We start from the raw sequence: 12,012 nt of genomic DNA, 5'->3' as shown, positions 1-12,012 counted from the left end.
CTGTGGCAACTGCCTCTTTAAGGAGTGTAAAATTAATTTGCCAGAGAAGTACACACTGATCTCTGGACCGGGTTACAGCAGTGCCATTGTCTCCTTGGTAACACACAATAGAGGATGTTTACAAAGCGATCACTGCCCTGCCCACTTTCAGCTGCCACTATGCCAGAAAATCAACCCTTTGATCTGCAGGAAGTGAACAGTCAGCTGAGACATGGAGTTACACGCTGAACCAGAGAACTGAACTAAGCTGCTGTTTTCACTCTTATTGACCGAACAAGGTGAGCTGGATTTTCTTTGTTTTTAGTTTAGTTCTTCAAAACTCATTTTTAAACTGTTTTTGGACTTATTCAAAATTTCACGTGAGGGATATGTTTGTTTAATGCAACTAAGAAGATCAGAACTGGCAACGATTATGTCCTTACAGTGTAAGTAGTCTTGTTTTACCCTGTTTTATTTTCCAGTACCGGACTTAATGGCTATGGACGTAAGTTTTACTATCCTGGCTTGTTGCCTTTTGGCCCTTTCTTTCAATGTGGCACAAACAAAAAATGGAACTAGCACTCCTCCAACAACCTCCAGCTTAACTATGAAAGAAGTCATTACAACGCCAACCTCATCTAACTCTACTTCACCTGTAACTATTATCTCAAACTTGACTGAGGAGACAACACAATATAACAGCACAAAGCTGGATAATCAAACATTTGTTAACACCACCGCAGCCACAACTGAGAGCACAAGTAACCACCAGACGTCTCAGTCAGCAACCACCCTGACTCCTCTAATAGACAGTACATTACTGAAGACAACCTCTAACACTCAGATGCCAACATTTACTGCCTCAACAACAGCAACAATCCAGACCACAGTAGGTCACTTAAGCACAGCTGGTACTCCTGTAATTACAAGTGAAAATTCATCTCATGCTGTCATAACAACCTCAGATTCAGTGAACAGAACCACACAAGGTAAGCACGAGGCTCCATGTTCTTATCTGCAGAGCTTTATCAACAAGTAAATTACTAATTTTTTTTTACATAATCTGTGAATAGTGTTGACTCTTGCTGTTTTACTTTGTCACTAGGTGTGGTCCTCAACATGTCTGAAAGGAGTATGACTATTGTTTTCAGCACTGTACTTGGAGCACTATCTGTGTTGCTGGCTTTTTTTATGTTCCACAAATGCAAACAGAAAATACAATACTTGCACCAACCTCTCAATAATGCTGATTACACAGGTAAGGAGCCCTCCTTCATCAAACGCTCAGTTCAAACTATTTCATGTATCATTTGAAGTTAAAAATACCAATCTAATTTTGAACAGATGCATTTGTGGCAGATGATGACACACTAGTAATTTCTGGAGGACTTTATGATGGCCATCCAATCTACGATAATGTACCAACAGCTCCTGCAGACCAGTCTCAACTCCGCCTCGAGTTCCTCCATTAAAGACACATAATTCCTATAGTCTGAAATCTCCTGTTTGGTGCTTGATAGGCATGTACGATTTCACCCCTGTAAAATTTATGTTCTTCATGAGAGAAAAATGTTGCTTAGTAAAGGAAAATGATATTGGTCAGACAAACAAGTATTCAAACAAGTGCAATGCAGATTTTTTTTTTAATAAACATTGCTTTTACTTGCTTAACTGTCAACACTAGGATACATAAATATATTAACATAGTAATATGTAACAACTGCAACTCTTCCAACACCAGAAATATAACCTTTTTACAGAATCAATTAGGTTTCATGTGAACATTAAATATGAATTAGTCTAAACATCAGCACTACAACAAAGTAATAATATAGTGACTCTGTGGTCACTTAAAATCTACCTTTAAACACCAAAATCTTCCTGTTAACAATATGTTTTAGCTGAACAACAGAAATATTTTCCATGCATGTTAAGAAAAAAAATGCCTTCTCAACAGAACTATCTATGCATGTCAAGCCACCTACCCCTACCAATATCGTTATTGTCACTGTTAATCTCACCACTAACTGCCACGCTTTATGCAAAAATCTTCTCACTGGTCTTCTTTTTTTTGTCACAGCCAGTAACGGCTGTCCAACCAGCATCTCTCATTCTTTTCATTGCAGCCACCTTTAAGGAGTTTCCTGGTGATTTATGAGTGACTGGGCTCTGATTCTGTGAAAATAACATGTACATATAAAAAATTAAGAGATTTTTTTTTTTCCATAAAAAAGCATTACATGGCACTGTGATGCACTGTAATGGTCATATTACCTTTCTGAGGATGTTGTGTTTGCATTGTGAGTCTGAATTATTACGTGAAGGTATGTTTGTAAAGGTCTGTCAAGACAAGAAATAGAAGAACAATTTATCTCTATCTCTGCAAATTTGCAGAGATTGCAAAATCCCATTTATAAAACTTGCAAGGTTTATGTAAAACAATCAAAAAACAGTACTCACCAAGAGATCATTTTGGTCTGAGCTGTCAGACTTGGGGTCAAACTCAATGGCACTCTTTTTCCACTGTGATGCCTTTTCAGAAAAAGGGGGTGTCCTTACTCTGTAGGACTGTAGAGGAGTAAATGTCAGTGAATACATTCACATTTTTTTTTATTCTGTAAAATGTCAGAACGGTATACTATATTACTTTGATCTTTGTTGTACCGCCAGCCAAGTTTGTAAGACTTCCTGGGGTTTTCATGTCTTCACTGCTGATGTGCTGTAATTCAAAGTTCGTGCAGGTCTGAGTTATCATAAAGCTTACAGTAAATAAATGCATATTGATAAATGTTTTATGCTAAAATTTACTCTGTTACTATAGGCATTTTTATATATCTAGTTTATGAATAGATTTGCTGTCTATCTTGATTTTTGGTGATTTTCCACACCATTTTCTGATAGATTCAGTGGCAGACTCCTTCAAAACAGATAATACAAAGTTACTACCTGGCACCTGATAATAATTTAGCAAAAGGTTACAGTGATATGCTCATATCGTACTTGTTCACAGACAAATTGTGTGGCTGTTTCTTGCATTCACAGGCAATTTTTGGTCAAAGCCTTCCCATGTGAACTGATTGAGAGCATCTGGGCCCAATATTCTCATACACTATAAAAGCTGCCAGCTTACTCATGAATCTCTGAGAGATTCTCTCCATGAATTTAATTGTCTTCCCCAAAGATTAACATGCATGCTGACATTCACACTGCTGTTCATGCTAATTAATGGTTTCTAAATAAACCTGTCAGTTCTGGTGCATTTTTAGTGTCTCTCATCAAAACATACAAATACACACCTTTTTTTTTACCCACACATAACAATTACACTTCAAATTTATTTTTCTCCAAATATAATCTAGGTGAATAATGAACAGTATGAACAGCTAAAGGGTTACAAATAGACAGGCTAATACACCATGTTCACCATAGCTTAACATTTTTTTTAAACAACAACAAAAAAGAATTATTAATCAATTAATAATTTATAATAGTGGTGCACCAATGTGACATTTAGATCAAATACTGACTGATCCTGACTTAGCTGGATGTTACTCTGTGTTTACTTTGTATTTATCTTTGGCCTGTTGTCATGGATCATTTCACTAATAAATACCAATTCAGTACATTCATATTGTTGGGTGTATTTATTTGTCACAAAACCCAAAGCCAAGGATGTACTGTATCTGAAATGGAAAAAGTTGGATTGATACATTGATAATTATAAAAACTTGACCATTTGATTCTCTAAATTTACCGTAAAATAAACCTATCTCTGAAACAAATCGAGGGTTGAAAACATTCCGGTAGATAAAACTCACATCTGTCTTAAGCGCTGCAGCACTCTGACCATCTTTGCTGTAGGAGGGAGTTTTCTTGGCCTTGAAGAAGTCAAATATATGACTCCTTGAAGAGCTCTCTTTTGGAGTCTCAAAACCTTTCCCTTGTTTATAGTCTGAGACAGTTGCCTAGAATAATAAACATACATTTTTGATCAAGTATAAATGATGACAAACCACGCCATCCAGTGGCAGACTATGACAGACTCTACTGTACCTGCTTATTGCTTGCTTGTGACAGCTGAGTGATCTTCACAGCAGACATTTCTTTCTTCAGATCAGTTAACTCTTTCTGGAGATTTTCCTAAAGGTATAGAGTTAGTTAATGATCTGGCTCTCAGTATGACAAACAATCAGTTGCATTAAAGAGCTAAGTTGAATTGATTCAAAGTAGTATATGCCTTCTCTCTTGTTTCCGTCTTCAGCTCTTTCTTCAGCTTATCATTTTCAGCCTTATGCTTCGAGAGGTCCAGCTCCTGATTTTAATTTTGTTTTACAAATATTAGGACATGAGATATTTACTGTTCAGTTATTATTAAACAGTCATGCGTGTTCCTTAACGTGTTTCTTAGCATTTTACCAGGGATTTTGCACGGGCAATCGCCTCCATCTCTTTCTTCTTCTTCTCTTCAAGTTCCACATCTTTTTCTTCAACCATCCGGTCATACTGGCTCTGGTAATGACATGTTAGGTTCATGCCAATGCAACATATACTATGAGACACATTTATCAGACAGCAAGAAGTACTTTATAATAACTTTACCTTATGTTTTTCCATCAGAGCAACCATATCTCCTATCTTATGCTGGCACTTCAGTTCTGTGTCCTCCTTGTTCCTAATGGCCTCTGCTGCTGTAATTTGAAGTTTCTGGACCTGTAACAAAAATTGATTCTGTTTTTGTGAATTTTATTTGTAGGAGGTAACTGTTTATTGGAAAAAACAGTAAATTTTTTAAAAAGTAACCTCATTCTTAAGTTCTGCCACAAAGGTCGATTTTGACTCAAGATCTTTGAGCAGTTTCTCATGTTCTTCGTCGCTGAGTTGTTTAAGATTCTGGGACTCCTCATGAAGGATGTTGATCTAAAGACAAAACAAGCATCTTAATCTCCCAGGCTAATATTGATTAGAGTAAATGTTTTGCATCCATAGTAACAGGAAACAAACAAAAACACAAACAAGCAAGCAAACCATCACCATACCATCTTTTCAAGGTCACTGGATTTTTCGCTCTCCTTTGCCATTTGTTTCTTAAGCATTTTATTCTGAAAATGTACAAGACAATAAATACCAGTGTCTTTCCACATATTTTACTTGTACACTTTCACGGTCATTATAAACCTCTTTCTTGTATTCCTCCTGGGCTTTAAATTTAATTTTATATTTCTTTTTGAGGTTGCACAGCTAAAAAGCAAACATTTTTTTGTTTAGTTCTATAAAATGATCAATAATAACAGTATTTGCAGTTTTCACTGTTTTCGGTCACCTTTGTTTCCACAGCTCTGATCTGTTTTTCTTTCTCTGTGATTTTCTCCTGGAGATGCTTGTACTGCTCACAAGGAGAACAATGAAATCACTTTTAGAATAGGCATCTTTATAAGGCCCCATGTTTCTACTAATAACTGATTTAGTTAAGATGGTTACCTTTTCTTCAATTTGCTTCTGCTGAGTTTCAGTTTCTATGCATTTCCTATGGATTGTGGTAGTGATTGGAATTAATTGATCTCTATTGCATGAAAAAAATAAATATTTAAATCTAAAAAACTACACATTCAAATCAAAATGAGACTCTTTAAGCCTCTGAAGTGCAGGCTCACCGTAAAGTGTTGTTTTCTTCTTGCAGTCTTTGAATTTCTCTTTTGAGTTTTAATGCCTTCTCCTCACTCACCTGAGTCAAAACAGTTTTCAGAATTTGTGATTCATATGATAAATTAATAATTAAATAAAAAATCCTCAAAGAAATGAATGAAAATGATCTACTGCATTGGAAGGGATAATTCAGACCTTCATGTTTGCCTCCATAGCTTTCACATTAGAGAAACCATTTTCAAACTGCTGTTGAATGGCTGTGTTCTTTGACTGTAGCTCATTAAAGTTCGATAATAGCTCTTCATACTTTACTCTTAAAGATGACATAAGTAAAAAAATGTACATATTACAACAGTGTAATACAATAAGCAGAAAAAATTGATGGATAGAAATATGCTAATAAGTTGAAATAGCTGTCTATTAACGCTCACTCATTTTGCATCATGTCTTTCCTCAGCTGTTCCATCTGAATGGTGTATTCCTTATTTTTCTTCACTTCAGTAAACAGCTGTCCCTCCAGCTCCTGCACTTTGATCTTTGGGTATATTGCAGAGAAGGAGTATATATATTACAACCCATATCACTGAATATAGATTTACTGTAAAAACACATACAAATGCTTTCTCCAGTCAATAAGAAGTGAAGGGTTGGGAAACAAAATAAAATCATGTAAAAACCTGAATCAAAGTGGACTTCTCCTTTAAATCTTCTTGCGCCTTTTCAGCAGCCTCACAAGCCTTTTTCAGTGAATCCTTTTCAGCAAAGGCAATCTCTGCTTCTTTCTGTGTCAGGGGAAAAGTTTTTAATGTTTTTAATGTATCTGTATTAGGCTATTTGATACATTAAAAACATTAATGTTTTTAATGTATCAAATAGCCTAATACAGATACATTAAAAACATTAATGTTTTTAATGTATCAAATAGCCTAATACAGATACATTTGATACAGATATTTTTTCCTCCTGCAATAAGTAATTACTTATATCACCTTGTTCAAATGGATTTCTTCAGTTTTCCTTGAAATCTCAGCCACAAGTTCCTCCATTTTAGCATGAGTGACATCAATTTTAGCCTTCATGGACTCAATGGATTTAGATTTTATGTCCTAATAACAACAACATATTGTGCTGTGAAAACATGCCATGTAACTTTGGCACAGAATGGTGTGGAAACAAAGAATACACTTTTCATTAAAAGAAACTGTACCAGTTCATCTTCGAGGATTTTGATCAGGCCATCTTTCTTTGCAACCTGGCCGATGGTCTCCTCTGTTGAGTGAAGTATTTCTTTCAGCTTGAAAGCACATCACCTAAAAATATCTATACATTTCATCCAGTGGGACTTACCTAAAAGTGTCTTTCTCCTTTCAAGTTCAGTATTGTTTTCTATGAGTTTATCCTCAAGCTCTTTGGTCCTTCAAAAAAAGTTAAGACAATACAATGACATGAGGAAGCACTATACTTTGTCTGGAAAACACTGTGAATGAAGGAGTTTAATATACCTCTGTTTCTCTAGCGCTAGTAAAGACTTTAGCTCCTGAATGGTTGTCTGAATGCGCCCTAGCTCCTCTGCTTGCTGGTTTTTGACTCTAGTGAGCTCCTGCAAACTGAGATCTTTGCTTTGGATGATTTCCACATACTCCTTTTTACTTTGTTGCAGGGCTGCAGCATTAGTTTCCTGATTTTTTTTTTTTTGGGGGGGGGGGGGGGGGGGGTGTTAATATTTCAGTCAAAGCATGCAACGCAAGAGCTCAGTTTCAGTACAAATGAGAAGAATCTCAAGACACTCACTTCAGTCTCTCTACAGCGTTGCTCAGCAGCATGCAGTTTTTGAAGAAGGGATTCCTGTTCAGTTTGTGAACTTTTGAGAAGTTCAAATTGATGATCTTTAAAAGTAGTACATATAAATTTTGTTATCCCCAAACACTGAACACTCAACACTGCTGTTAAACCTGACCAGAACTCTGGAGGATAAATTAAAATTTTACAATATGTTTTCATATACTGACATGACTGCATACAAAAGAATAATATTAAAACATTTAAAAATCTTTTTTGCTTTCTAAACACAATATTTATCATTACCAATGTAACAATGTTAAAAGAACAAAATACACAGCTGTGGGCATCTTATCTAATCATGACCTTACTTGCTGTCTCTTGAAGTTGGTTGCAGTGCTTCTGAGTTTCATCAAGGTCCACTAGGAGTTTCTGCAGTTCACTTTTCTTGTCCTTAAGTGTTGTTTGAAGCAGGGTAATCTGTGAAGAAAGTGCCAGTCCTTAAGCTGTCTGGTTCAAAATTTGTGTAAACATGTTTCATGTTACAAGTTCCTCAAATAAACTTTTTTCCACTAACCTCATCTTCTTTCATCCTATATTCTTGCTGATATTTCTCTCTTAGATGTTCAAATTGCAGTATGTCCTCTTTGACTGAAAAACAATAAATACTGTCAATACTGAACATGCTCACTTGGTTGTCAAACTGTCACCAGTACATACATCTAGTTTCACTCAAGGTCTACAGACTTTGAAAACATTTTATTAAGTAAAATGTATAAATCTATACCTTTTTGCATCTCTTGCTGATCAGCTTCCACTCGAATTTGAAGGCTTTCAAATGCTGCGATCAGTTTCTACAAGAAAAAGTCATTTGTAAACTGACAATCAAACCTTTATGTCCCAGTATTTCTTTTGGTCAACCAAATATAATTAATAAAATTAAACACTAAATTACTGACAAAGACTTTGTGTGTTTTACCTTAATACTCTCACTTTTGTCAGTAAGGAGGTTGTGTGTTTCTTCTCTTTCAGCTTCAACTGAAAAACATAAAAAAAAAAAAAAAATTACAAAACATGCAGCAATTATTTTTTTTGACCATACTAAAGCTGATTTAGAAATGTACTGTATATGAGCAGAATATAAGAGGCAGTCTTTACTTACATAAATGCATTTTCTCAGCTGACCACTGAAAAGTTTCTTTGAGTATATTACACAAGTTCCTTGTTGCATTGTTTCTGTATTTTAAATGTGGAAATTTTAGCATCTCACAATTATAGGAACAACACTTATACGTAACAATGAAATCATCATATTTATCTGAATTTTACAAAACACCTTTAGGGAGACTGTAAGATTGAAAGAAATAAGTCATACTTGTTCCTCAGTTCCTCATTTTCACTGATCTGTTCCTCCAGCTTCATGCTGAGACTTTCATTTCCAAACTACAAACACAGAAAATACACAAAAGACACAATTAGACATCAAATGAAATCAAAGTTTAAGATTTCATTTGTTTGTAAATGCTGTAGATAAAAATGAGATGTAGATATAGAGAGGTAAACACAAGTGCAAAAAATTATTTGTAAGGGATGTACACACCTGCAATTCCTGAATTGCTTTGCGTTGAGTTTCAATTGTTCTTTTGTTATCTTTGAGCCTTCTTTCCTTTTCCACAGTTTCAGAATAAACTTTGGCCTTCCAGCACTTAATTTTCTCAACTTCATCAAACAGTTTTGAATAAAGCTGACCAGGATTGCAATTACTCTGGAGAACATTCACAATGTTAGGAAGCAAACTGACACACCTATTCATGCTGCATATTTTTGTGCAATAGAAACATTTACTTCATCTTTCTCCATTGGTGGGATGACTTTCATCTTGAGAAAGTCTATAGAGGAGAATTCATAATTAGTTTATAGTGCATGACATTTGGCAGTTCTTGTATTGAAATGATGCAGCCAATGTTGTTAAACAACACAAAAAAAAAAATACCTTGTTTGGGTGGTTTAGTCGGTGCAACCACATTTGTATTGGGGAAAGGCATGCTATTCTCTTTGTCAGAACAGCCACTGTAACCCTAGTAGAAAAGTAATACTTTACCATAATGTGTGTTAATAATTACTGCCTCTCTGATTACAGCTTACAGCGCAAAAGAAAAGAAAAAAAAATGCCTAGTGCTCAGGTAAAGTTATATAGTTACTGCTGAGCTAGCACAGCAGTATTTTTGACTTTTTTCATCATTATTTAGCTACTAATAGTTAACTAATTGTTGCCTTGGTTATTTACTAACTTACTGGCTGCAGTGCATTCATAAAATCGCCTCTGTTCTCAACTATTTCCTGAGGTCGAACAGCAGACATTGGTCCTTTATTCACCCTGGGAGGCACGATCAGTTTGAAGTTAAAACCTCGGTCTCTCTCCATTCTGAAATGACAATTACAATGTTATAGCAGCTGTTTCTAATGTTTTAAACCAAGGCATGTTTAATAAACACGAGAGAAGTGCCAGAAAATGACTATTATTTCCCCGTTTTACTTACTCTTAAGTCAAATAACCCTAAAATTTAGCTAGTTAGCTACGGTAATTAGCATTATTATTCTGACTCAGCTTAGCTTACAGCCAGCAGCTAACGGTTACCTCGAGCACATAAGTTCAGCGTTACTTCTCTCAAAAAATAAAATAAAATAATAACCACTAGTCTAAAATACTGCTCAATTAAACAAAAACCTCGTAATTACCTATTTGCTGTTGGTAATGGTAAATATTTAATATTTGGTTTTAACATTACCTCTCAAACCTTGAACCTTGTTAACGGTAATAATGCACCCTGCGCGCGAGGAAGAATTCTTTTGTCCGTCTGTTTAACGGAAGGAAACAAATGTGCATCCATTATCGGACACACCGATTTATTTCCCTATAATCATTTCAGCCGAAGATCATTCATGTTCAGGTTAATTAAAATATTATAAATTCACAATTATTATTATTATTATTATTATTGTAGTAGTATGCACAATTTAGTGTTTTTGTGAAATTAAAACATGCCGTCCACTTCTGGCTTCACATTTGCTTCTTTTTTATGTGGAAAACAGCAGGGGCTCACTTCGGCCTTCATTTTGAAGGCTTTTGTCATGTCATGTCCAAATAGGCTACATTTGATACCCAATTTACTACTGCTGCCCTTTTAATTAATATTTGACAAGCAAAACTGGCATTTGTTATGTTTTAAAATGAAAAATGAAGGTGACATGTTTATAGACATGGGCTACATTATTTAGACACTGCTGGGCGAAAGGAGATAATTGCTCAGTCTAATTCATGTGTAGGTCCTCAGTACAGATATGCAGACACTATATTGCCAAAAGTATTTGCTCATCTGCCTTCGCATGCATATGCACTTGAGTGACATCCCATTCTTAATCCATAGAGTCTAATATGATGACCCTTTGCAGATATAACAGCTTCAACTCTTCTGGGAAGGCTTTCCACAAGGTTTAGGAGTGTTTATGAGGATTTTTGATCATTCTTCCTGAAGCGCATTTGTGAGGTCAGACACTGATATTGGCTGAGAAGGCCTAGCTCATAGTGTCCACTCTAATTCATCCCAAAGGTGTTTTGTTGGGTTGACGCCAGAACTTTGTAAAGGCCAGTCAAGTTCTTTCACACCAAATTCGCTCATCCATGTCTTTATGGACCTGCTTTGTGCACTGATGTGCAGTCATGTTGGAACAGGAAGGGGCCATCCCCAAACTGTTCCCACAAAGCTGGGAGCATAAAATTGTCCAAAATGTCTTTGTATGCTGAAGCATTAAGAGGTCCTTTCACTGGAATTAAGGGGCTGAGCCCAACTCCTGAAGAACAACCCCACACCGTGATACCCCCTCCACAAAACATTACACTTGAAACAATGCAGTCAGACGAGTACCATTCTTCTCGCAACCACCAAACCCAGACTCAACCATCGGCTTTTGCCAGACAAAGAAGTGAGATTTATCACTCAAGAGAGCATGTCTCCACTGCTCTAGAGTCCAGAGGCGTTGTGCTTGGCATTATAAACAGTTGGATTCAGCTGCTTGGCCATGGAAGTCCAATCCATGAAGCTCTCTACTCACTGAAGGCCAGGTGAAGTTTGGAGGTCTGTAGCGACTGACTGTGCAAGTTGGCAACCTCTGTGCACTACGTGCTTCAGCATCAGCTGACCTCACTCTGTGATTTTACATGGCCTGCCACTTTGTGGCTGAGTTGCAGTCATTCCCAATCACTTCCACTTTGTTATAATAACACTAGTTGACTGTGGAATATTTAGTAGTGAGGAAATTTCACAACTGTAAAAGCAGTCTGCATGCCTAAGTGCTTGGTTTTATATACCAGTGGCTATTGGAAGTGATTTTAACAACGGAATTCACTTTTTGCAGTATAGTGTATGACCTATAAGAGCACCAGTCTGTATCTTTGCTCTGTAGCTCAATCAGTTTGGTACATGTTAAGAGTTCAGTGAAAATAAATAATTTTAATAACATCTAGTCAGTGTTATAGTTAAGGCCACTTTCCATGTATGAGTAGGCAAAGTGCACTACTAGAAAACTGACTTGTTGCAAGAGAGATATTTC

The 12,012-nt window shown here is 36.2% G+C and overlaps 2 protein-coding genes across 8 annotated transcripts; one reads left to right on the top strand and one right to left on the bottom strand.

Annotated features, from left to right (window-relative positions):
* Positions 1-127: 127 nt before the first annotated feature.
* LOC115781008 (mucin-5AC-like) lies at positions 128-1,961 on the top strand. Of its 2 annotated transcripts, none has more exons than XM_030730493.1 (4): positions 128-278; positions 462-968; positions 1,085-1,237; positions 1,324-1,961. In XM_030730493.1, exons 2-4 carry the CDS (start codon positions 473-475, stop codon positions 1,449-1,451), a joined length of 777 nt encoding a protein of 258 aa, XP_030586353.1. In that variant the 5' UTR covers positions 128-278; positions 462-472; the 3' UTR covers positions 1,452-1,961. The 2 variants fall into 2 exon arrangements, with proteins under 2 accessions (XP_030586353.1, XP_030586354.1); XM_030730494.1 differs by having other exon boundaries at positions 193-278; positions 434-968.
* sycp1 (synaptonemal complex protein 1) lies at positions 1,609-10,272 on the bottom strand. 6 transcript variants are annotated; one of them, XM_030730488.1, is made up of 33 exons: positions 10,191-10,272; positions 9,697-9,826; positions 9,395-9,479; positions 9,247-9,290; positions 9,002-9,166; positions 8,777-8,844; positions 8,564-8,637; positions 8,381-8,439; positions 8,189-8,255; positions 7,979-8,052; positions 7,773-7,881; positions 7,414-7,508; positions 7,125-7,300; positions 6,970-7,037; positions 6,830-6,891; positions 6,612-6,728; positions 6,300-6,404; positions 6,054-6,157; positions 5,818-5,935; positions 5,631-5,701; positions 5,458-5,539; positions 5,300-5,362; positions 5,016-5,078; positions 4,780-4,896; positions 4,579-4,689; positions 4,396-4,488; positions 4,217-4,291; positions 4,033-4,119; positions 3,798-3,944; positions 2,627-2,698; positions 2,440-2,547; positions 2,254-2,319; positions 1,609-2,154 (listed from the first exon to the last, which is right to left on the bottom strand). In XM_030730488.1, exons 2-33 carry the CDS (start codon positions 9,823-9,825, stop codon positions 2,017-2,019), a joined length of 3,012 nt encoding a protein of 1,003 aa, XP_030586348.1. In that variant the 5' UTR covers position 9,826; positions 10,191-10,272; the 3' UTR covers positions 1,609-2,016. The 6 variants fall into 6 exon arrangements, with proteins under 6 accessions (XP_030586348.1, XP_030586346.1, XP_030586347.1 ...); XM_030730486.1 differs by having other exon boundaries at positions 10,141-10,211; XM_030730487.1 differs by having other exon boundaries at positions 5,458-5,503; positions 10,141-10,211.
* Positions 10,273-12,012: the final 1,740 nt, after the last annotated feature.

This window comes from Archocentrus centrarchus, chromosome 5, assembly GCF_007364275.1.
Source record: "Archocentrus centrarchus isolate MPI-CPG fArcCen1 chromosome 5, fArcCen1, whole genome shotgun sequence".
NCBI lineage: Eukaryota > Metazoa > Chordata > Actinopteri > Cichliformes > Cichlidae > Archocentrus > Archocentrus centrarchus.
Note: the sequence above shows the minus strand (reverse complement) of the source record. Positions and strands in the feature narration are given on the sequence as shown.

What these genes read in the sequence shown, in the direction of transcription:
- LOC115781008 (XM_030730493.1), top strand. Translation starts at nt 473, where the DNA reads ATGGCTATGGACGTAAGTTTTACTATCCTGGCTTGTTGCCTTTTGGCC. An exon ending in AGTGAACAGAACCACACAAG is followed by an intron (nt 969 to 1,084) that starts GTAAGCACGAGG and finishes CTTTGTCACTAG; the next exon opens with GTGTGGTCCTCAACATGTCT. An exon ending in CAATAATGCTGATTACACAG is followed by an intron (nt 1,238 to 1,323) that starts GTAAGGAGCCCT and finishes AATTTTGAACAG; the next exon opens with ATGCATTTGTGGCAGATGAT.
- sycp1 (XM_030730486.1), bottom strand. Translation starts at nt 10,187, where the DNA reads ATGTTAAAACCAAATATTAAATATTTACCATTACCAACAGCAAATAG. An exon ending in AAAGACATGATGCAAAATGA is followed by an intron (nt 5,936 to 6,053) that starts GTGAGCGTTAAT and finishes GTCATCTTTAAG; the next exon opens with AGTAAAGTATGAAGAGCTAT. An exon ending in CCAGTGACCTTGAAAAGATG is followed by an intron (nt 4,897 to 5,015) that starts GTATGGTGATGG and finishes TTTTGTCTTTAG; the next exon opens with ATCAACATCCTTCATGAGGA.